The 23,563-nt window shown below is 27.7% G+C and overlaps 1 protein-coding gene across 2 annotated transcripts in view; it reads left to right on the top strand.

The window, feature by feature from the left end:
* Positions 1-18,341, top strand: part of LOC135929388 (uncharacterized) — a 38,700-nt gene extending 20,359 nt beyond the window's left edge. Inside the window, exons 17-35 of one of the 2 annotated variants that reach the window (XM_065465939.1) lie at positions 365-459; positions 875-1,019; positions 1,324-1,425; positions 1,705-1,779; positions 2,923-3,111; positions 3,515-4,025; positions 4,554-4,684; positions 5,163-5,442; positions 5,834-6,009; positions 6,202-6,302; positions 7,158-7,303; positions 7,644-7,822; positions 14,251-14,371; positions 14,567-14,723; positions 15,432-15,595; positions 16,818-16,982; positions 17,163-17,421; positions 17,684-17,905; positions 18,206-18,341. In XM_065465939.1, the coding sequence (XP_065322011.1) occupies positions 365-459; positions 875-1,019; positions 1,324-1,425; positions 1,705-1,779; positions 2,923-3,111; positions 3,515-4,025; positions 4,554-4,684; positions 5,163-5,442; positions 5,834-6,009; positions 6,202-6,302; positions 7,158-7,303; positions 7,644-7,822; positions 14,251-14,371; positions 14,567-14,723; positions 15,432-15,595; positions 16,818-16,982; positions 17,163-17,421; positions 17,684-17,905; positions 18,206-18,224 (3,237 nt within the window). In that variant the 3' untranslated portion in view covers positions 18,225-18,341. Of the gene's footprint in view, positions 1-364; positions 460-874; positions 1,020-1,323; positions 1,426-1,704; positions 1,780-2,922; positions 3,112-3,514; positions 4,026-4,553; positions 4,685-5,162; positions 5,443-5,833; positions 6,010-6,201; positions 6,303-7,157; positions 7,304-7,643; positions 7,823-14,250; positions 14,372-14,566; positions 14,724-15,431; positions 15,596-16,814; positions 16,983-17,162; positions 17,422-17,683; positions 17,906-18,205 lie in introns of both variants that reach the window. The other variant, XM_065465938.1, reaches the window with a different exon arrangement.
* The last annotated feature ends 5,222 nt before the right edge of the window (positions 18,342-23,563 follow it).

Raw genomic sequence — 23,563 nt, 5'->3', positions numbered from 1 at the left:
ATAAACCATTTTCTTAGAAAAAAAAGAAAGATCTGAAAATTCAATTTTTGGGCCCGAGCATGCGTGACTTTTTTTTAGGCTCATACCAAGATTTGAACTAAGTAGGGTTTTATTTGGGATTTAAATTTCTGGATACCAATATTATATAAGATGGGTATTCGTTTTACGTTGCCAAAGCGCTAATAATTAAATGAGCATCAAAAAAATTTTATTCAATTTTACAAGGAGTTTTGCATTATCAGGGGCTCAAATTTTTCCTAAATTAATGAAATTATCATTTTAACCAAAAATATTGTTCACAAGAAACTAAAATAAAGCAAAGCCTAATTTAATTAAAATTAATTAAATTAATGAATAAACATAGAAAAAAGGTTTAGATGATTCTAGCATGGGGATGGAAGGTTTCGAAGTCAATGGTGAGACTTATTATGCTGGGGATTTTGTTTATCTGGAACCCAGGTTAGTCCTAATCTTATTCATTTTATGCTATATTATTTATAATGGTCTAAAAAATATGCTTTTTAATCTTGGGAAGAATATAATTTTTAGGAACCTATATATTGGAAAATTAGTGTCTAGTTTTAACTGATTTATGATCTTAGTAATAAATTAGTTTGAAAATTAATTATTTTTCACGTTTCATTTTTTGTTAACTATTGATCTTTTTCTTAACGGTGTTTTAGTGATTAATATAATAGCATTATGTCTTCTCTTCGCAATCGTTGAACCCAAAACTACTTATTGTTATTAAATAAATTTAAAAACTTTTATAACCTTTAAAAATCCGGAAAGTGTTACTAGTTTTATAAAATAAATTTATGAAAATAGATTTTGAAACCAATTTAACTAACGACTTGATATAATATCTTTATAGTGAAAAGAGTATTCCTGATCCTCATATATTGTGCGTTCAACAATTTTCGAAGGATCCCGAAACTGGCTTGCTTAATGTTCAAGGTTGTTGGTTTTACAGGCCTTACGAAACTTTTCACCCTGCCGGCAAAAGATTTTATAATCAGGTTATAAGAACCTAAATATTAGGATAGGTTTATTTTTAAAAAATATATAGTGAGATAATTAGTCTGAGAGGCGAAAAAAAGAGAGAAAGAATGACACTACATCACGGATTTTGGAATTACTATTTTTTAATTCAAATTTTATTAATAAATTTCTTTTATGGGGGGGGGGGGGGTAAATAATTTATTAATAATATGAAAAATTATAATTATTTCTTTATAAATGATTTTAAAGAATTAAATTTGCATGACATTTATTTGTAAACCTTTTTTTCACCTTTTTTCCCCCTTCCCATATATTGTAAAGGAAGTTTTCAAAAGCGATTATTATGACAAATTGGATGCCCATAAAATATTGGGTAAATGTCTTGTGATGTTCTTCAAGGATTACGTCAAATATAAACCTATGGTAACAGTTTTTATAAATTGGTTTAAAATTAGGTGGGGTTTTCCGAAAAACAAATCATTTTGTTTTGCTTTTGAATAATCAAGAAGAGCCCTGTCAGGAAAATTATTCTTATAAACTATGCTATTCGTTTTTTAAATCAAAATAAATGCGCATGTATTATTAAGTTTTAATCCCTTGTTTATAATTTTATTATGATTTCGATTCATTTCTTTTTTGCTTCATTTATTGATTTTTGTTTTTTTTAAACTTCAATTATTCATATTTTTTTCGATATTCTAGGAATTTGAATCCAAGAACGTCTATGTCTGCGAATCCAGATATTTTACTAAAATTAAAGCTTTCAAGAAAATTAAAGTAAACAAATCTTATAATATTTCATAATAATATTATTTTTAAATACAAGATCGGTTAGGTGGGGGGGGGGGGGATCCTGAATACCGAACCTAATCAAATGCAAATTTTTAGCGTATTGAGTAAGCCCTGCACCATCTTAATCATTCATTTTATATGCGAACCTTAAAAAAACGATTTTTTTTTTAAATTAGATATGAATAATATTTTGCAATTCATTAGAGATTATTTATTTTTTTTTAAAAAAAAAGAAAGGTTTAGCATTTCTGGCTACATTGTTTTTCCTATAATCTGTTACTGTTATTTTTCAAAAATTCTTACGTATAAAAGATGGAAGAAAGAAAGAAAGAATTCATTATTATAAAAATAAGATTTACATTGCTGCTTTTTAAGATAATCAGAACCGAACCCGCTTAACCACTAACCCTTATTCTCGGATTGAACCCTTTTAAAATTAAAACTCAAACTCGTTATATATATTTTTTAAAACGCCTCAATCTTTACTAAAAAAAACCCTTTGAATTACAGTTAAAAGCAATCGCATATGTTTTTTTAAAACAAATCATATATATACTATTATCCTACATCGATTTAGAACCACGGGCTATTAACAAATAATTTTTGAAAGCAAAATTTATTACATCTTAAATACTTTTAATTTATTTAACATTTATAATACATGTATATGGTATAATAGAAAAACAAAACTCTTCAAAAATATTGGCTTTATTAATATTGATCAAAAATCATGAGATATCTATCATATATTAAAAAAGCGGTGCTCAAATCAAAATGGACGCCATGAATGTTTGAGAAATCAAAATATTCTCAATTTAAGGCCCCAATTTAAATCCAATATGTTAAATAAATTAAATTATTTTAAATGTGGCAAATTTTCCTTTATTTGCTTATTTTGTTTAAAGTCTGACGTTCTAATTTGATTATATATAAATACACCATTTTATAAAATTTAATAAAAATAATTAGCATAATATTGGTATGTTGCACCATTTTATTTTTTCACACATTTTAAAGCAGATTTTCTCCATTTAAAACCTTCTTTAAAAAAAAAACAATTAAGATCATATTGTATAAGTAACAGCATAAAGTTTTCGGATCATAACGCATTTAAATATATTTTATTAGCATTGGAACCATATATCAGCCTTCCCTTCCAACGAATCAAATAACAATCACAATAAAATAACTTTTGTCCAACGAGATGCAACTTTAATATTGCCTAAGACTACACCATCGGTTTTTGTAGATAAAACGTATTCCCAATTTTTGGAAGAAAATTCTTATGTTCCCAACTTTCCCGACCCCAATCAGGAAGTTTGTTATTTTTTATTTGATTTGGGTCTTTTTTATTCCTAAAAATTCTTATAAAGAAACATCTTAATAATATAAATAGCTTGAGATTCTTAATTTATGAACAAAGTTATTCGTTTATTAATATTTATTACGCTTTAAAACAATTTTATCACTCTTGAATTTATATTTTAACGCAGAAAGGTTACGCCAACTAAATAAACTAGTATAAATGACCTTACTATAAGTTGGGTAATAGGCCGATTCTGTAAATCCTCAGCGTGTGTTGAAAAATTCCACTAAGTATTAATCAAAAGTTTTCCCGTTTTCTAGAAAGACCGGAAGCTTAAGTGATAATAATAATTTTTAAACATAATAAAATTTTACCCTTCTAATTCTTATACATTACATTATAAACTATTTTCAGGAAATACCCCTTACTGAACCACCTACAATTTCGCCCAACAAATCACGTGCCTCACTTGGTATACCTATGCAAAAAGTTTTTTGGCCCATTTATACCAAATGCTCTAGCACCACGCCCTCTCCAATTTCTTATGTTCCTTTGAAATTAGGAGATTATGTGTTAATATCTTATTCATCCGCCAACCGTCAAAACAAGAAAACTAGTACAAATAATTCTTATAACAGCCAAAACGATGCTAAAAGCCCCCAAAATAGTTACATAATAAGGATAGACTCTTTGCGAAAGCCCGAAAATGATCATTACATCTTGAGCGGACAGCTCAAATTTCTTTTTGATCCTTACGTACCCGGAAATTTCACTAAGAACGCCAAAGACGTGTTTTTAACACCTATAGATTTTCAACCGACAATGTTCCTTAACTTGATAGATTCCATGTCACCGACCAAAATGGATAATGATTTTGTGGTAGTGAAAAGGGTTTTCGTTCTGGGGGCTGAAACATTTTCTAAGAGTACGTTAGTTTATTTTTTTTAACCGGAGTAATTTTGACGGATAAAATAACTTGATTACATTTGGTTTGCTCTATCAAAATCAGAATTTGACAAAAATTCTTTGAATTTTTTTTTCAAAAATCAAATTTTTTTTATATTCAGTTTTTTTATTGGTGCCGTGACCAGTTAAAAGATTTTTTATTTAAAAAGTGTCAAAACTTTGATCCAAAACCGACCAACTTTTTCGAAAAAGTGGAGCGGTATATATCGGTTCTGGTTGAGTTTCACTAATTTTATAATCTTTATTAAAAAAATTGAAGGTATTTTTTTATAACGATTAAATTGTATAAAAGAATTTGCAAATGGGTATTTCATAGATTTATTTAAATAAGGTAATTTTAATTCTTTATAAATAAAATTGCCCTATTTTGAAAAAGTGTTTTTCGATTTTTTCCTAAATCAATTATCAATCACCCCCCCCCCTCCATTAATAAATGTTGAACTGAAATCACAGTATTAATTCTTTAATAAATTATTTTATTGAAAAGAATGGCCAACGGAAATCGAAGAGAAAGATATATACGTGTGTAGGTATCGTTTTAGCATGGACGAAGGCAGCGGCGATAATGCTGATAAGCACGTTATCACTCCTTTGATTTATGAAAATTTTTGCCACAAAGTAATATCAAGTTGAGCCCTAATATATTGGATATCGTATGTTAATTATTAAATTAAATATTCATTCGAGAACGATCCACGTGATTAGTTCTCGTTCTAATTAGATAATATTGTAGTAAATAGAAAATCGTTTGGATGGTTGCTTAAATAATTTATTCAAAAACATATCACTATCTGGTTAATTAGTTATTCGATAGGTTTACTTACCACTGGTATTGTTTAAGGTCTCAATTTAAACGATTCAAACAAAATGTTTAAATCACAATTTTAACCTTTCGGCAACATCTCGAGTCGAGGTTTGGGTAATATTTGTTTGACTAAAAGTTGTTTTTTTTATATAGCCAAATCGAATTTTATAACACACCACCTACTATGGTATACTACTTAATAAAAATATAATAACACCCTTATCACATAATGCCCAATTGATACACTTCTCTTTAAATTTTTTTTTTTATTTAAAAATATTTCGAAAAAAGCTCACATTTCAACCTTCTCTTCCACTTCAACTTTTGGACGAGTGGTACCACTTTGACGCCGACGAAATATACAATGAACCAGTTCAATCTCCCGATTCTAATTTACCACAAAATCTTATGCCGAATAACGCGCAGAATACCAATATAGGTTCCAACTCTCATTTGCTTCAGAATTCAACCCTTAGTAGTTTATTGGCCAGAAAAACGATGCCTACGGATATCAGTGAACCAAGCGTTTCCGAGGTATTTTTTGGGAGCGGGGAAAGCGGCGGAAATTTAGGTAAGTTATTCACATTAATATGTTTTATGTAAATGTCTATTTTTGTAAAACTCTATGATCACATTTTTATCCCTCGAGAGGGGAGCGGGTGGTGTTGGACTTACGAGCGGTTATCTTGATTTATATGCGTTTATATTTAATGGAGTAACTAAAAATTTTGAGTTAAAATAGGGTTTTATTTTTTATAAATCGAAAAAAATAATATTTACACCGTTCGAAATTAATCTTGGGAAAAGAAGGGAATTATTTTATTTTGTCTAAATTATAATGATCATCGCATATCTAATAATCTCATTTATTTTGGGGAATAACCTAATCCCTTACACTTTTATTTTACGTTCTTATATTTTTTTGATTACCCGAATTTTGACATGCCTTAATTTTAATTCAGGTGTCAATTTAGGGCCCGCTCCTGATAATTTTGATAACAATGTTTATTCTAACACCAAGCTCGATCTTAAAGAAGAAAAACAAGTCAACGATGGCTCAAATACTATAGGAAATAATTTGAAGAAATTTTGCCTAGATCATTTAGGCCTACTGCTTGATGAAGAAGATTATAAATATGTAAGAGGAAGAGTTAACTATTTTGTATACCAAATAATATTCTGATATTATTATACATTTATTCGTAAATCGGGAGAATTTGTAAGGTTTGAAATGATATCAAAGTTTATTCCACGGAAATTTTTATGCAAAATTTATCTAAGCCTATCCTAGAGATTAAAATATGCCTATAATTTTTTTTTAATATCTCAGATTCAAAAGAAAGCCAAACCAAGTGGATACATTGTTTATTCTGGTGAGAGAAGGCAACTCCTTATGGAGAAATATCCCGAATTGAAATTTGGTGATATTAGGTTTGTGCCAATTATTATATTTAAATTGTGTAAAAAAGTTTAGTTTTATATTTATAGCAAATATACAATTTCGCCCTTCATAATAATATTTATGTAAACAGCATGAGACAATTTTTTAAAAATAAAATATTTATTTAAGTTACATTTAATTTGAATTATTATAAATGGATTTGCATTTATTGACATTATTTTTTCCGCCAAATTCTTCTTTTGATAAAGAAAAGACGCTAATAAATATAAGTGCTTGACAAAATGGCTATCGAACCATTTAACATTGAAGGCCAAAACTTCCCCATCCGTTCATTCATTTGCATTCCCCCCCCCCACCCTCATTTTGGCATAATAAAAAATATTTGAATTCTATTCTGGAAGTTTTTCTATATGTTATTTCATTTTGTAAACCTTAGAGTTATTTGCCCTCACATAGATTTTCTCCAATTGGAATTTTTTTAATAATCTAAACTATGCCTGTCAGAAAGGCCGTATTTTGACCTTTTATATGATTAAACAAAATTTATTAAGTTCCCATCTCTTCTTAATTGACATTATAGAAATGATTAGAAGTATTTTAAGATATTTTGTATAAGGGGGGAGGGGGAGAGTATGTTCATTCAAATGTCATACTTTAAAACTTATAAATTATTAAACAATTAGCTAGATTTGACGAAAAATCATTAAATTTAAGGGTATCTATGTTGTATTTATATCAATTTTTCACATTATGATAATACCCCCCTTTATTTATATAGATCCGTAAAATTTTATTTAGCCACATTATTTCTCTAATAATTTATTTTATAAGCTGTAAAATTTTAAAAAAAAATTGTATTAATTTATTTATAATTGTTAAAATAGCAAACTCATAGGCAATGAATGGAAACTATTAAATGCCGATCAAAAGGCATCGTTTGAAGAAAAAGCCATTGTTTTTGGTGACGAGCTTAGAGCTCTTTTGGAAGACGGGAACAACTTTAATTACGATAACGCATTCAATAATACGAGTGGGCAATATTAATTTATAATTTTCTATATATTAGTTTTAAACCTTGATTTTATTATCATTCCAGCCGTTGTATTGGACTTATAATCATATCCTATAAATTTCTGGCAATTTTGTCTATTCAAAATTTTATGACAAAATTATCTGAAACTCGTAAGGGCATGTACTATACATATGCTTGGAGGTGAAATACAATTCTGGGGTAATCAAGTCTTTCCAAAATTGAATAAAAAACATATACGCCAATAAATGATTTAAATATTAACGATTCCAGTACACCCTACATCAGATATAATTTAATTAAGGTTGCATTTCTATTATATGTATACAAAATGTATCAGCTGGTGGTAATACTCCAAATGACAGGTTAGCTAAACGTATCAAAAAACTAATTCGTCGCAGCCAACAACTTAAAAAGCCTTCCATTTCGTCCTTACCGTTGCTTCATGCTCCATCTTCCTCCAATTCCATGCTTCATACTCCTTCTTCGTCCAATTCGGCCTATCCCGACGGGCCCGATGTAAGTTAACATGATAAAAACTAATTATGTATGCCATATTTCCATAAAACTAGTTTCAATATTTTGGCGATACCTATTCCTTAAAATAAATATTTTATGAAATAGTATTTTACAATATTTTAATATGGATATTTAGCTATAATCAATAGCTTCAAAAAAAAGTATTATGTAAAAGTTAAACATTTAAATTCGGCATAATGTTATCGAACAACATTACGTATATAAGTCCAAAATTTGTGAAAAATATTTTGGGAGACTCCGATCGTGCACCCTTGAACCAAAATTATTTTATTGATTTTTTAAAAAATTTTGATAAAATCGGTTTGAATTTTAAATTATTATCGTATATTCCTGCTCAAAATCAATCATTATAGATTTAGGACACATATTATTTTAACCTTTTTATTTCCTCTAAAACCCTGATATATCGTCGGCTTATTATTATGGTTTTCTATATCCATTTTTAAAAAAAAGAAAAGTTTCTTGTATTTTAAATAGAAGATCACAATGTAATATTTCAAACAAAGGACTATTCCAATTTTAACATTTTTTGTGGATGTATATAAGAATATAGCATTGAGGAATTCATTGAGCAAATAAAATGGATATGGAACTCTAGAATACTCAAGTCGACTATATATTTCTGGCTTATTAGGTCAAAGAGCATAAATGGTTAGTATAGTATATATAGACATGTGCGCCTCCAGTCAAATGCGCCGCCGCCGATGATTTTGACCACGCCGACGCCGCGCGCCAAAGTGTCGGCGCTCAACACGCCGCCGCCGATAAATTCGGCGGCGTGGCGGCGTGATACATATTTTTTATTATTTATTTTATATATTATTTATGAATATAAGAAAAATATTAAATATTTTTTGAATTATTAAAAAATGCGATTTTATTTTTTAAAATTAATAAATATTATTTGCTATAAATTTGATTTGTAACAATCCTTATTCGCTCACTTTGGGCAGGTTTGTGACCAACGTGCTAGATAAAATAAGATTAGGACATTAAATTTGAAAAGGTAAATCTATATTTTATTCTTTTATTTTGATTCAAATAATTTACAACTCGTTATATAAAATTTATTTTTTATCATAATAGAAATTTTATTTAATGATTTTTATTTTGTTGCCATTATAACATATATAAAAATACCAGGACTAAAACAATTATAATGGATGCAGCATTGCAATACCCTGTAACAAAATATAGTATATCCTTGCAAGCAAAACCTTCTTTTGCATGGAAACATTTTGGATCCTTAATATTAAAAACTGACACAAATAATAAGAGAACCAGTGTTGCTACAGATAAAGTCTTTTGTAATATATTCTTGCAAATAGCACTTGATAAAGATGGTGAGGATAAATAATTCTTCATTTTCAGAGTAAATTTTTTGATTATTTTATAAATATTAGTAAATTTTTTAATTAGTTATCCAATCAAATCTTTTTCAAAAAATATCAGCACATCAAATATAATAAAACATTTACTTGACAAACATGATTTATCATGTAAAGAAGAAATATCTAAACAAAATTTAAAGTTATTTTTCAAACCCATTGTAAAAGATACAACTGACCCTTAAAAAGATAAAAAAATGGATTCTGGTAAGGAATTATGTTCTCATGTGTTGCAAGGATTTAATGCCATTCTCCTCTATAAATAATACTGGAATGCAAGATTTTCTAAAGGTTATTTGTAAAATCATTATAATTTTTTATAGGGCAATCTTAATTTTTATTTGTTAAGATATTTAATTATTTTATAACATCCCACATTTAGAATTTTTTATGGCATAATATTTTATTATGTAGAAATATGGCATTATTTCAGATGCCAAAGAATTACCTGACAGAACTACACTTAGCCGGAGTGGATTAGATGATGTTTATTTATCAATGAAAGCATAAATATGCCAACAAATTAATGTAGGTGTAACATTTTGAGGTTTTTTTTAAGGATTGAGAGATTAAAATCGCTGTCAAATAAGAAAGGTTAAAATAACATGATACTAAATCAGACTAATATCCTCGTTAGAACTAAAATGATACTAAATCAGACTAATATCCTCGATTATATATATTTTTCTATAATATTCGTCAAATCAGAAAAGTTAGAACTAAAATGATACTAACTCTTTATTAAATAATAAGTTAAAAATATAATCAAACTAAATTAATTAAAAAAAAATTAAAATAATAAAAAATTAAAATTAAAAATTATAATTAAGTTCGTAAAATCATGATCTCCCTTATACAAATATCCTCGAATATATATATACTTTTCTATAATTGATTTACATAATGTTTTACAAACAAACTGAAAAAAATCTTGAACTTTCTTTAATTTGAATAATCATTCTTTTTTATTCCTCTTTCTTTAAATCATTTGCATTCGAAATTTAATTCTTTTTTCTTGAGTAGATTTGAATATCCTTCGGCTTTGTAATTTGGTTTAACAATTACAACAGTAGGTCCTAAATTTTGTGCTATAACTTTTGATATGTGGACAGACAAATATAGACGGCGAAATTATATCACCTTTACTTTTCACGAAATAGATAATAATTTTAATATTGTATTTTATACATTGGCGACACATCATGTCACCCAAAAACATACCTCTGAAACTATTCTTTCCGAAATAGAAAAAGTTGAAAATGAATTTGATTTAGGGTCCAAGAAAATTCAAATGGTTACGGATGCAGGACCCAATGTAAAAAAAAGTGTTCGTCTAGGAGAATATGACCATCATTTATGTTTGGGGCATGGATTACATAATCTAGTGACAGTCGATGGAATAAAAAAAGTTAATAAAATTAAGAATCTCATTAAAAAAGTTAGAGAAGTTATAGTTGCCTTAAGATTCAAAACAGCGGATTTTGAAAATATAAACGATATAGAAAATAGAAAATGTTTTGAATCGATATCATATACATCGCAAATTTTAGATTTGGATGATAATGATCCTTTTTATGAAGATCGTTTGGGGTATGATGATGATAGTGAAAATCAAAAATCATATGAGAAAAAACATAAAACCTTAAAATTAAATGTGCTTACACGTTGGCATAGTATTTTAATAATGCTGGAAAGTGTGACTGGCAATAACAAAAATCCTATAAATATTCTATTAAATAGAATGGAGAAACCGGATCTCAAATTATTTAACTCCGATTGGGACTTGGTGTATGAACTTTTAAATTTTCTTAAAACCTTCAAACAAACTGTTGAATTTTTATCTGTCCAAAAAGGAGTTACTATAAATTTAGCCTTATTATTTCGTAGTGAAATTAAAAATCATTTAATTGTAAAAGAAAATGATAGTCCACCCATAGCATTCCTTAAACAAAATATGCTTACTAAATTTGATCATAGATTTCCAATAACCGATCTTCAGGTAGTATTTTAAAATACATAAATTATTTTTTATACATTATTCTTTCTTTTATTTTTTTTACTTAGGTGTTAGGAGCACTTTTGGATCCGCGTTTTCAATCAATAAACATAGTAAATGAATATTTAAAGGAAAAAAATATTACTCCGGTTGAATTTTTATGTCAACACGCTACCTCTCTACGGTCTTACACGGACGAATTAAACGAATGTAAAACGACGGAAGTTGCTTCAAAACTCGATTAACTTAAGTCATTGGCTACGAAGCATTCATCTATTCAAAACAATAACCTGGAACAACAACACTATTTAACTAGTTTAGAAAAAGAGTGTTATTCATTATTTCCGCCTTATAATTTGGAGATAAAAGATGTCTTAGATTTTTTGAAGATAAGAGCATTGGATCTTCCTAAACTTTCAATATTAGCTAGAAAGGTCCTGTGCGTTCCAGCTACAAGCACACCCAGCGAGCGTGTATTTTCTATAGCTGGGCTCACTAGGAACTCTAAAAGATCATTATTATGTCCTTTAAATCTTAATAAAATAATATTTATTCATGATAATTATAACTTAATAAAATCATTAAATTATAGTTATAAACATAATAAAGTATAAATTTTATTTTAAAAGTGTTTCCAATGAATTTATAAATTTACTTAAAAAAATTTAAGTTAGAAAAATATTTGACGCCGCCTGATTTTTGTGGCGGCGTCTAAATCGATTCGCCGCCGCCAGCCGATCATTTTAAAAAAAGAAACGCCGCCGCCGAAAATGCTGTCGGCGTACATGTCTAAGTATATAACTATTATAGTTGAAAACATGATTTGTCCAAAGTTAACACAAGAAGTGTATTAAGTGTCAGTGTACCAGTAATTCTTTTCTGTCATCAAGGTCAGATTCTGAGCGCTAGAAAATTTATGTAGTTGTAAATCCCTACTATCCGATTGAAGAATATTCATCCAGAATTAGTTGTTATTATAGCTACCTTGAAACATCAGAATTGTTGGCATGAATAGATAAGGGTAAGAGATAGAACGATCTAGCTCGTTGAATGGTAGGCTTTATTAGTGAGATAGATGGAAGTGTTTCATAAATGGATAAAGGCTTCTCTGCTATTGCCATGTTCACTATTTTTTAAGGATTCTCTATCTGTATAGCATTATTGAAGTTTTAAAATTTATTTGAGGAACATAGGTCTGCTATTTCTGTGTTCACTTATTCTTTATCTTTATAGCATGATTATATGTTTTAAAATTATTTCTAAGCCATAATTATTTATTTTTGATTTTTATAGCTAATAATGGCGATTTCAAATATTTGGTTTTAAAATATACGACCCGGTCCGGATATTTTTTAAAAAAATTTCAGGCCCGGCCCGGGCTTATTTAAAAAAATTTAAAATACTACCCGGGCCTGCTGGTCTCTGGTTTTTGAGGTGTCATCACCAAAATTATTCAGATATTTTTCTATCTCTATGAAATTTTTGGCATAAACATACTTAAAAAATAAAAATACTATTAGAATTTAAAGATAAAAATTAGCTTTAGGTGTTTCTTAAGGTTATAACTGCTAGGTTTATTTGAGGATTTAATATTCCTACATTTTAAACAGATAAATTTAGTCGACTTATGTAGTTGAAAATATTTTTCAGAAGGGAAAGGAAAATTGCTATTATTGTTAACAAAACTTTCATATTCTTCAAGTGTAACTTCCACTTCTTTAATATTATCAATGTCTGACTCATATACGATATCCATTTGCGTAGACATATTAAATGGGAACCCAACTATTTATGTTGCTGATGTCTCTCCTTATTATGATATGGCTAAATGTGTTTCAGACCTGGTCGGATCTATTTTTTAAATATAAGATCGGTTCGATAGGGCATTTTTTAGAAATTTCGAGCCGATCGGGTCGGGCAATTTTCAAATATGATATCATGACATTTTATTAAATAAATAGATATTTATTAAAATTCTTGTAAACAAGACGCTAATATATTTTTTTTACAATAAAAAAAACATTAAATTTTTCTTTATTTAAACAAAATCGGGCCGGGCATAGCGGACAAATAGTTTTTATTTTGGGTCGGATTTTCGGGGCAAATTTTAAAAAAATTGGTTCAGGTTGGTCCGGGCTTGAAAAATTAGGCCCAAAGCAAATCACTAATTTATACACCAGATGGTTTGGGTTTATATTATAAATTTCAAAATTAATTAATAGTTTTCGTGTTCATTTATTATAATTTATATTTTTTTAAAGTAGTGAAGTACCCCACTACTTGTCTACTTTCAACAAATACATAACGCACTAACACAATGATTTTGGCAAAATGGCGTTAACTTATGGCTAATTGTTTTACTAAATTTCTGCCACCATTTTCTTTCTTCTTAATAACGATCTCAAAAATTTGGATATTTCCGATTTTATAAAAAATAAATTAACTCTTATACATAGAATGTTTTTGAATAAATAGTAACCTTAAAGGGCCATTAATTGATTGAATTTATAAAATTTTGTCAAAAAATAATTAGTAGACGATAGTTAATTTAACAAAAAATTTATAATAAATAAATTAACATGAGCTAACATTTTTTGTGATCTTACCATATTGGACGTTATTACGTGTGCCGTGACAATTTTTAAAATATTTATATTCTTGTAATTTATAAAAAAAAAAGAAGTTATAATTAAATTTTTTTCATAAATTAATATTATATTTTAAGAGATTATTAATAATTTTTGAATTTAAATCTAGGCTAAAAAAATCAAAGGTGGTCGAAAATCAATGAGTTGGAAATCTTATATTGTGGATAGTGAAGGGGGCTCTTTGTAAAAATATCTTTGGAGTAGGATGTGATTCCATCTCCGCCGCGTCAATTCTAATAATTCAATTTTTTTACAAAAATTTTAAAATATAAGTAAAAATGCCAAGATTTGTAATTATTGGCAGAGATCGTGATTTTTGAAAGATTGAAATTCAATATTTTCATTTATTTCTCTAAAATTCACAACAAACGACAGTACTCAAGTAATGGTAGCGGGTTTTACGCTTGTATGTGGGCTGATTGCGACATAAGATTTGAACATTTACAGGATTTGGTTGACCATGTTACTCTACAAACCGATCACGTTAAATCTATTGGTAAATTTTATAAAATATTAATTATAACGCATCATCAACAAAATAATTAAATTGCGAAGAAAATTCCTTTCCATTTTAGATTTTTTTTAATGAAAATATAGTATTTCCATTCTCAATATGATTAAAGGAATATTAAATTGCGAAGAAAATTCCTTTCCATTTTAGATTTTTATTACCTTTTTTTGATGAGATCAGATGGGGAATACACTTGTAATTGGTCTGATTGCTGGAAAAATGGTAAAGATAAGGAACCTAAACCATTCTCAACACAGGGAAGGTTGATCAAGCATTTGAAGGACAGCCATTTTAAAAATTATCTTATCAATTACGGAACTCTTGACAAGAATAACAAGTATGCAATTATTTTTTATTTACTAAAAAATTATTTAGAATAATATAAAACTAGAACTTAATTAGAGCCATTGAGCGTTTCCATGTCAATTAAAACAATTTCTAAATTTATTAATATTGAGACGCTTCAATTAAACCCTAGTGATAAGAAAATTGACTAGAGAGAAAATTTATTTTTGATATTTTTGAACTAGTTTTAAACATTCTTCATTTTTTTTTTAAATACTCATCATTTTGGAGATTTTAAAAGTAGTTACTCATCACTATAGTTGGGTAATTATTATATTTTTAGCTGACAATAAATCGGCTAAATCTAGTTTTTAGCCGAAAACTATCAATTTGACCTCTAGGTTTTTGTTAGTAAGATTACAGCTCAAATTTGAAAGAAACTTATATAAATTTAAACGCCTTAATGTTAATGAGTTTTCTCCGAGGCGCTTGAAAATTGAGCCGAATAGCCATTACCCAACTATACTCATCACTACCTACTTTTTAGGAGAAATGTATCAAGCGTTCGTCTCTTCCCGTCTTTAATTTATTGGACGGGGCACCCAAACACCCTAACTTTCATAAAATATAACTTTTCTTTTAAATTATTCAAATCGCTTATTTTTCGAAAAATGTAACAAGTAACGTGAGAAACCTGTTACATTTTTTAGTGATGTAACTGAAAGTAACACTTTAATAACACCATAAAATTACGAACTAGAAACCTTTCCATTGGCAATACGACGGTCGGTAATTTATTCAGAACGAAGTCGGGAGGCATTTTAGACGATTACGATTCATCCAACACCTCTTTCTCGCTGTCAGGACTACCCAATTACAATAGCAATAATACGAATAACGCTGGAACGGATGATAATTCCATAGGTTTGAGCTATGATATATCCCTGATTATGAAAGGTTTTTTGTTGATTCTCGGGATTAAAAAAAATATCGAATTTAACCTATATTATTGCCAGATTTATTCTCTTAAATGCATATGGGTTCCATATCTATAAAGTTTATTAATTATTATTAGAATATTAAATATGAAAAACGTTGGAACCTTAAATATTGTTTAGGATCAACCGCTTTCATTAAGCGAGTTACAGGTAGTTTTGGCCTCTATTTACAATTCACTATTTGTTTTTCTTTGTCTGATGATATTTTAAAATTATTATGGATGTAGACAGCGTCTACATGGGGGGGGGGGGGGGGTTAGGTAAAGTTTGCTAATTTTTTCCAAAATGGCTAGAGGTTGTATAAATTTATTGGGGGGTTACTTATTAAATTTATAGATAAAATAGGGCAAAATATATTACTTTTATCATAGACCTATTATAATAATATAATGATATTGATATAACATCGACCAAATTTATATATTGCTTGCAATCATAGTCATTATTTTTCAAATTAAACTTCTGTTTGGATATTTTTCTGATATTTTTTTAAATGTAATTTAAAAGGGTTGGACATTCTATTAGCAAACTCATATTCATGCCAAACAATATACTATAATAATGCATTGCATTCATTGCAGATGAGGGTTTTTTTTAATTATTCTTGTTTTAAATTGCAACTCTCTTACATTCACTCTTTGTGTAGTTGGAAATAGAGTATTTATAATTTTTAAATATATGAAGGGAGTATCATTATATTTAACAACGTGTAATTCATGACTGCGACGAAAATATTTTTTTGTTTTGGGGAAGTGGGGTGGGGTAGGTATTAGTTTTACTTAAAATGGCCTGATTAAGATTTTAGTCAAAATAATATTATATCAGCCTGAAGAATTTGCTCATAAAGGGCAAAATGGTTTGGATCTCTATTTGCCAAATCTTGAGGCTTTTATATTATTTGGCTAAAATCTTAATCTGCACGTTTAATAACACTAGGTAGATATAGGAATTTGAGGGGGGGGGGGGGTTGTTTTCTAAATATCCTGTCATAGACATTGCGTATAAAAGAGGTAAAAAAAATATAACACTTGCTATATTTGAGAAACATTTATTGGTATGTTTTCTTACGCTACATCAATTTATAAGTCGCTTAAACGAAGAAAACTATAGTCATTTATTTAATTATACAATGTATTTAATTAAAGAAGAAGCATCCAATAACAATCAGTCATATTTCATAACATCCCGTGACAGACCCACCATATTCCCTACGGCTTTCAATACCGACAACTCGGTCATGTTCTCCAAGTTTGGACTTAACAACAACCAAACAATTAATCCCTCGCTGATTACCAATCAAATTCACTTTTCGAGTTCGTATTTTTTTTTTTTTCATGCATTATTTTTTAAAAATATATGTGTATATTTATAAAGGATTGAATTCAATTGATACATCGTCTATAAACTTCTTTTTGATATTTAAATCTTTTTAACAGTTAATTATTTCATAGATGTCTCATTTATCCATAAAACACGCCTTAAAAATTTTAAAGCTCAAACAAGGCCAGAATTTAATAATCAATTTAGAAATGATAATCAAGTCAAGTTCCAAAATATAATGGCAGCTCAGAGATTATCTTCCGGAAATTTACCTGCTTATATGATGAACAACAATCAATTTAAGAACAATGAATCTGGTCATAGAATTAATCAAAACATTAATAATAATGCTATTAGATTGACTAAGCCTCTTTTTGTGGTTCCACCACCTTCCTACAAAAATACATTGAAGCATTCTGACGTATACATCCAGTATGAAAATATGTTTATGTTTTTTTTTAAATATCGAGAAAGATAGAGAGTCTAATCAAAATAAGACACTATTAGATTCTTACTTTTGATACATTTTTCTAAATTTATTACTTGGTATTTATAGTAGCTCGCTATTTATTTTAAAGAATATTTAACTTGTGTATATTGTTCTTGTCTAACTAGCATCTGTTTTGTGAATTTTGAATCTTTATAATATAGGAATATAATGCATATTCATTATGATTATACTTCCCTTTCATAGGTATATTGAACGAATGACTCAAAAAACGACCCCCAATATTAATAGAAAATCGCCGGATCTCTCGGCTTACGATGATTGGGTTAAATTCGAGAAGCCTTCTCTCATTAATCCCAATCCTGAACAAAAAGAGGAAAATGAAAGGATGGTTAAAAAAGCTAGGCTGAAAGCTCTAACCCTACTTAAAGATCACATGTTATTTGACGCCATAAGGATAGATAATTGGTTTAATAATGTTAAATACTCTTTATATTAGAATTTATTTTCTTTCTTCTAAAGAGTAGGTGAGAAAGATAATAATTTCTTAAAAAAGTGATATTAATCTAATCCTTTATAGGATATTAATTTTAATCTAAATAAATGAATTAAGTTTATTAAGAGGAAAATATTACTTTAAGCAATTTATTATTTCTTAGGGTGTAAAAGCATTCAAAAATATTATAAAACATTGAAGTGTAAATATATTATTTATATAATTAAAAAGAAATGATAAAAAAACATATAATTTTTTTCCTGTTTAATTAGGATGTCGGAATCAAATTAGAAATGAACAATTCTAGCTTTTATTCCATGTTTTAATTAGTAAAAATTTTTAGATTATATTCCAATATTAAATGGGTTTTTTGTAAAATATTTCATGTACAATATGTTATTCTAATTTTTGTTGTATATATATTATTAGATGGAATATCAATATATTATTTTTAGTTTGTTCATAAATTAAAAAATATATGTCAATATGTTATTCCTATTTTCTTGTGTATATTTATTATTAGATGTAATATATTTTATATTTTTAGTTTTTGTTTATAAATTAAATAAAAACTATATTAGTCAAAATTACACTTACTGTTTAAAATTCATTATTGGTGATATGAATATTCCCTCAAAAGATAATCAAATTTTTTTAAATTATAGACTACCTTAAAAAGGGAGATTTTTTTAATAAATAGCAAAGGAAAATAAAATTAATAAATGGCAATATACATGGAAATTAGTTTTAAATAATTTGTTCTGAGCAAAAATTTAGTAAACTTTATATTTAGAATCCCCATTAAATCTTACAATTTAATGGTGTGAACATAACTTCAGTATACACAATTTTTTAGTAATAAATTTATATAATGATACTTATTTTAATTGCAACTTTAAAAAAAAAATTATTCTATTAAACGAATAGAAAATGAGAAGTTCTCATCTCATTTTCTATTCGTTTAATAGAAGAATTAAGCCAGGTTAAGGGTTATAAGAAAATTAGGATTTACAAAATTTAGGGTAAAATATTAACATCTGTTTTTTTTAATTTATTTTGTTCTATTTAGTATTCTCCAAAATATAATTTATTATCAGTTAAATTAGAATAATTGAAAATTATATTGATTTTAATAATTAAATTTAAGCGACACAGTCAACATGGACCATGCAAAAATAATAAAAGGATTGAACATACAATTAGGATTTGGAAGTGTTAGTCTTCCATATAAAATACGGAAATTTGGTTTGACTCCCTAAATTTTTAAACCTTTTTGTTTAAAATTTGATATTTATACAAGGAGAGGGGAGGAATGGGAAACGAAATTGTTTTTATGAATCCCGGAAAACCCATGGAGTTTTTTTTCTTCATATTTATAGAAGACATAATAAAATAGGTATATTTTTATTTGGATTATAATGGATATACTCATATTTATAAGGTATATAGGCAAATTAGTGTTTTAGAAAAAAATATAATTTATTAATAAGCTAAATTTTTGTAGGCCCTAATTCATTATTTAGAGATTACTCATATACCCTACTTAAAAAATACAAAATCCATCCTTTACGATATTAAATTTGACAAAATTTTGTATTAAGATATATTTATTTTAACTAGATCTGGGTATTGTAACTTTACGATTTTGTTTCGTGTTCAACTAACTACACGCCATCGTTCAAGAGTGGTTTCATCGGTAGCCACCTGGCATTTTATTTTTTAAATCAATACCCACATTGATGGGTGCTTATTCCCAACAGATGTACGCTCTACGTCGGATAGAGTGCTCTGATTCACGTTCAAGTTTCTGGAAAGTCGAGGCTCAATTTGACGTATCTGGGATTGAGAATTGCTTCATGTGACCTCCTTTGATACTCCATTGATATAATTTTTATCGAAATAATCAAAAATATCCTTACCATTGCTCGAAATAACCCATCTCAGGAATGTCATTGCATAGCTCATTCATATCACATAAAGGAAGAAATGATAAACCATCTTTCATGACCAAAAGAAGCTTGAAGTTTTATTGGTCCTGTATTGGCTTTCTAGACCTAGCTTCTGAATTTTTCTATGGGTACTTTGATACAAATGATAAAAGCATACTCTTATTTTTTTTCCCATGGGTTTTTTTCCGGGGGATTTTTTCCTATTCCTGTTTTTATTTATGTATATTAGCGGCAAGTCTATAATATTGTCAATCACAACAATTTTTTTCACTTTCGTAATCCAATATAAAACCAATAACTAAATTTTAAACTCTGCCTAATGATCTAAGTTAAAGCTAAGTTATGGTTTTAACCCATTTAGGCTCATTATACCCCGTTTGGGGTTTTTTATTCGTTTAAATTTTAAAAATCGCTTGTAAATATGTTCATATTTTTATTGCTATCTCCCAGTGGCGTAGCTACGGGGATGGTTTTCGGGTTTGGACCCCTCCCAGAGCTAAATCTTTTTTCTAGATTATACGTTCAAAAGACTTAAAAGTGACTTTATATCAAATAAATGCCATTAATATTTTTATTTTTCTGGTTGATGTTTGTGGAAGGATATTATATTACTATTGAAATTATTCTGGATGGTATTATTATAAAGTCATTGAGAATAATCTATTAAATTATAATGATATATTATTGATGCATTTAAAAAATATATTTATTATATACTATAGAAGATATATGGTTATGATTTGTAAGATTAACCCGGCCGAAGGCCGGAGGAAAGGGCCGAAGGCCCGTTAAAGGGGGTCTGGGGGCGAAGCCCATCAGGGTTTTATATGTATGGACCCCCTCTAAGAAAAATTCCTAGCTACGCCACTGCTATCTCCTGTTTCATTTAGGTGATGAGAGGGAAAATCCTTTTGCAGAAGCTTTTAATGTAAATATTCACCCAGAATACTATTTAACATCTTAAATTCTGATATATGCTATACGGGGTGTTTTGCATCAAAAGTTAAGCGTATAGTTTTGATAGAAATTAATAACAAAGAAATCCCCAAGGGTTTTATTAATAAATTTTGTAAGTGGCAAACGGAAAGCTCATATATTAAGTGATATCCTCTAAAGGAGGTATAAAACATTGAATTAAAATGGAAACGAATCTTGCTGCCTCGAAATATAATATCTACAGGGAAGAACGGAATGAGTGTGAAATTTCAAGAATGAAAAAAAATTTCCCACCTAATGAAGCTATTCTCAAAATAATTTTTTTTATTTTCATCCATTTTGTTTTATTAAATTTTATCATTAAAACAAATATAGAAGTAAGATAAAATAAAAATTTTATGCTTGTATATGTCATGATTATAATAACGTGAAAAGTGTATCGTGTATAATTATAATTGATATTATGCTATGTATGAATATATCATTATATTATTTGTTTATTATAAATTAGTATATTCGTTAAATAGGTATATTTTATGATTATATATATTTTATGATTGTATATATATTTACGATTAATATATGGATGAAGGTTAACTATAAAACAACCATAGCATCTATTATAATGTGATATCCGGATCTATATATATTGTTATGGATTTATGAAATGTTGTATGAATTATCCCAAATATTATATAGGCTATTAGCGCAGTCATGGTAATAAATGTAAGTATGAATCTAATCTAATTTATTAAATTGGCGACGACGAGATAAAGAACCTGTAATATGAATCTATTAGATATTTATGAAATAAATCATGGGGAATGATTGAAAAATCATAGTAAGCATGAACTATTTCACAAATGTGATATTTGTTTGAGCAATATGAATGTATTGGATATTTCATGAAATCAATAAAGATAAAGATATGATTGTGAATCAGAAATAAGTCAATCGGAAAATTTACAAAATTTGATAAAATGAATAAACCTTGGAAAATATCTTATTAGTTCTGATATTGGATTAATTAGTATAATTGCTGACAAAGAAAAATTGGTTGATGGATGAATTTGCAAAAAAAAGAAAATAATAAAATCATTTATTTTTTGGTACAAATGAAGATGTTAGCGCTGATTAATATTGAATGAAATTGCAGAAGAATGAAGTACATTCACAATACAATTTTTAAAAATGAGTATGATAAAATTATGATTATTAAATGTTTTATAATCATTTGGAAAATAATTCCATGTTATGAATATTTGTAATGATGTGAAATTAATTTTGGAAAATTGATGATCCACTAAAAATTATTATGGGAAATAATATTGTGAAAACATAGATACTAATAATATAGTGACATTTACATGACATTGGGAAAAAGGTAACTAATAAAAAGAACCTGGCTAATTTGGACCTTGGGAAAATGGTTACTGATAAAGAACCTGTCTAATTTGGACATTAAGAAAAAAGTTACTGATAAAAGAACCTGTCTAATTTGGAAATTAGGAAATGGATACTGATAAAGAAACCTGGTTAATTTAAACATAAAGATATAAGGACGTTGAGATTTTAAATCATCACGTGACCTATGCAAAAATATGGGACTTCGGTAGCCAGATTTAACCGCATTTGAGCTAAAGGACTAATGATTGGCACTGTCATGGATATATGTAAGTCTGAATTTAACCTAATTTATTAATTCATTAATCATTATGTTGTGTATTTTTACTTTTAAATAAATTTAATTATTAGCGTTTTTCCGTTTTTAATTTTTAAAAAATATATTTTTAATCGCCATTTTCTGAAATATTTTTTTATAATTAAGAACCCTATAAAAGGGGAGAGAAATATATTTGTATTTATTATATATTTTTTTTATGTTTCTTATATCTTAGTGAAAGTGAATCTAATTATCAATAGTGTTTAATTTTTTTTATGATTTAATTGCATCACAATATTTAATAGTTTTATTGGGTTAAAATTTGGAAAAAATAAATTTGTCTTCAAATAAACGGTTTAAATAATATATTTTTTTTGTTGCAAACAACTTTTGTTCACTCTTTTAAGAATTTGGTTTTAACCAGTTTATAAATGCTACTTCTAATGAGGATAAAATAATATATGTTGTAAAACCATTTATAAATTTTACTGAGAAAAAGTGTAATAAGCAACATATCTTTCACTCATAAGAAAAAACATTAAAACAATACGTTGAATGGTGATAAAACCTGAAGCATAACAATTTCGCTTATTAAATCGGAGATATTTTTATAATTTCATCATTAGAACCTCCCTATTTTATTTAAATGTGTTTTTTCTAAAAACAAAAATTAAATTTATTTATTCTATTTAATGCCATAAACAGCTTAAACATAATTGCCAATTTTTAAACGTAGCCTGGATGGAATTTGCTAGGGTGGCGAAAAACTCGATTAGGTTAGTTTTTCTTATAAATTTTATCGAAGATCTATAAGATCACCGACTCCTTTAAAACCGCAAGATTTTGGGCCGATTTTTAAAAATGGATGGTTTAAGATTTTAGCCAAAATTATATCACGTAAGCCTAGTGATTTTTCTTGCAGGTGGCAGAAAGGTTTGGACCTTTATTTGCTAAATTTTGTGGATTACATTTTTTTTATTTTGGCTAAAATCTTAATCTAGCCGTTTTTAAAAATCAGGCTGTGTAACAACAATATAGCTATATAACATTGATTTTTACTCTTTACCTATTTTTCTTATATA

The sequence above is a fragment of the Gordionus sp. m RMFG-2023 genome, chromosome 5 (assembly GCF_954871325.1).
Source record: "Gordionus sp. m RMFG-2023 chromosome 5, tfGorSpeb1-WG-v2, whole genome shotgun sequence".
NCBI lineage: Eukaryota > Metazoa > Nematomorpha > Gordioida > Chordodea > Parachordodidae > Gordionus > Gordionus sp. m RMFG-2023.
This window is presented reverse-complemented; position numbering and strand designations above follow the sequence as displayed.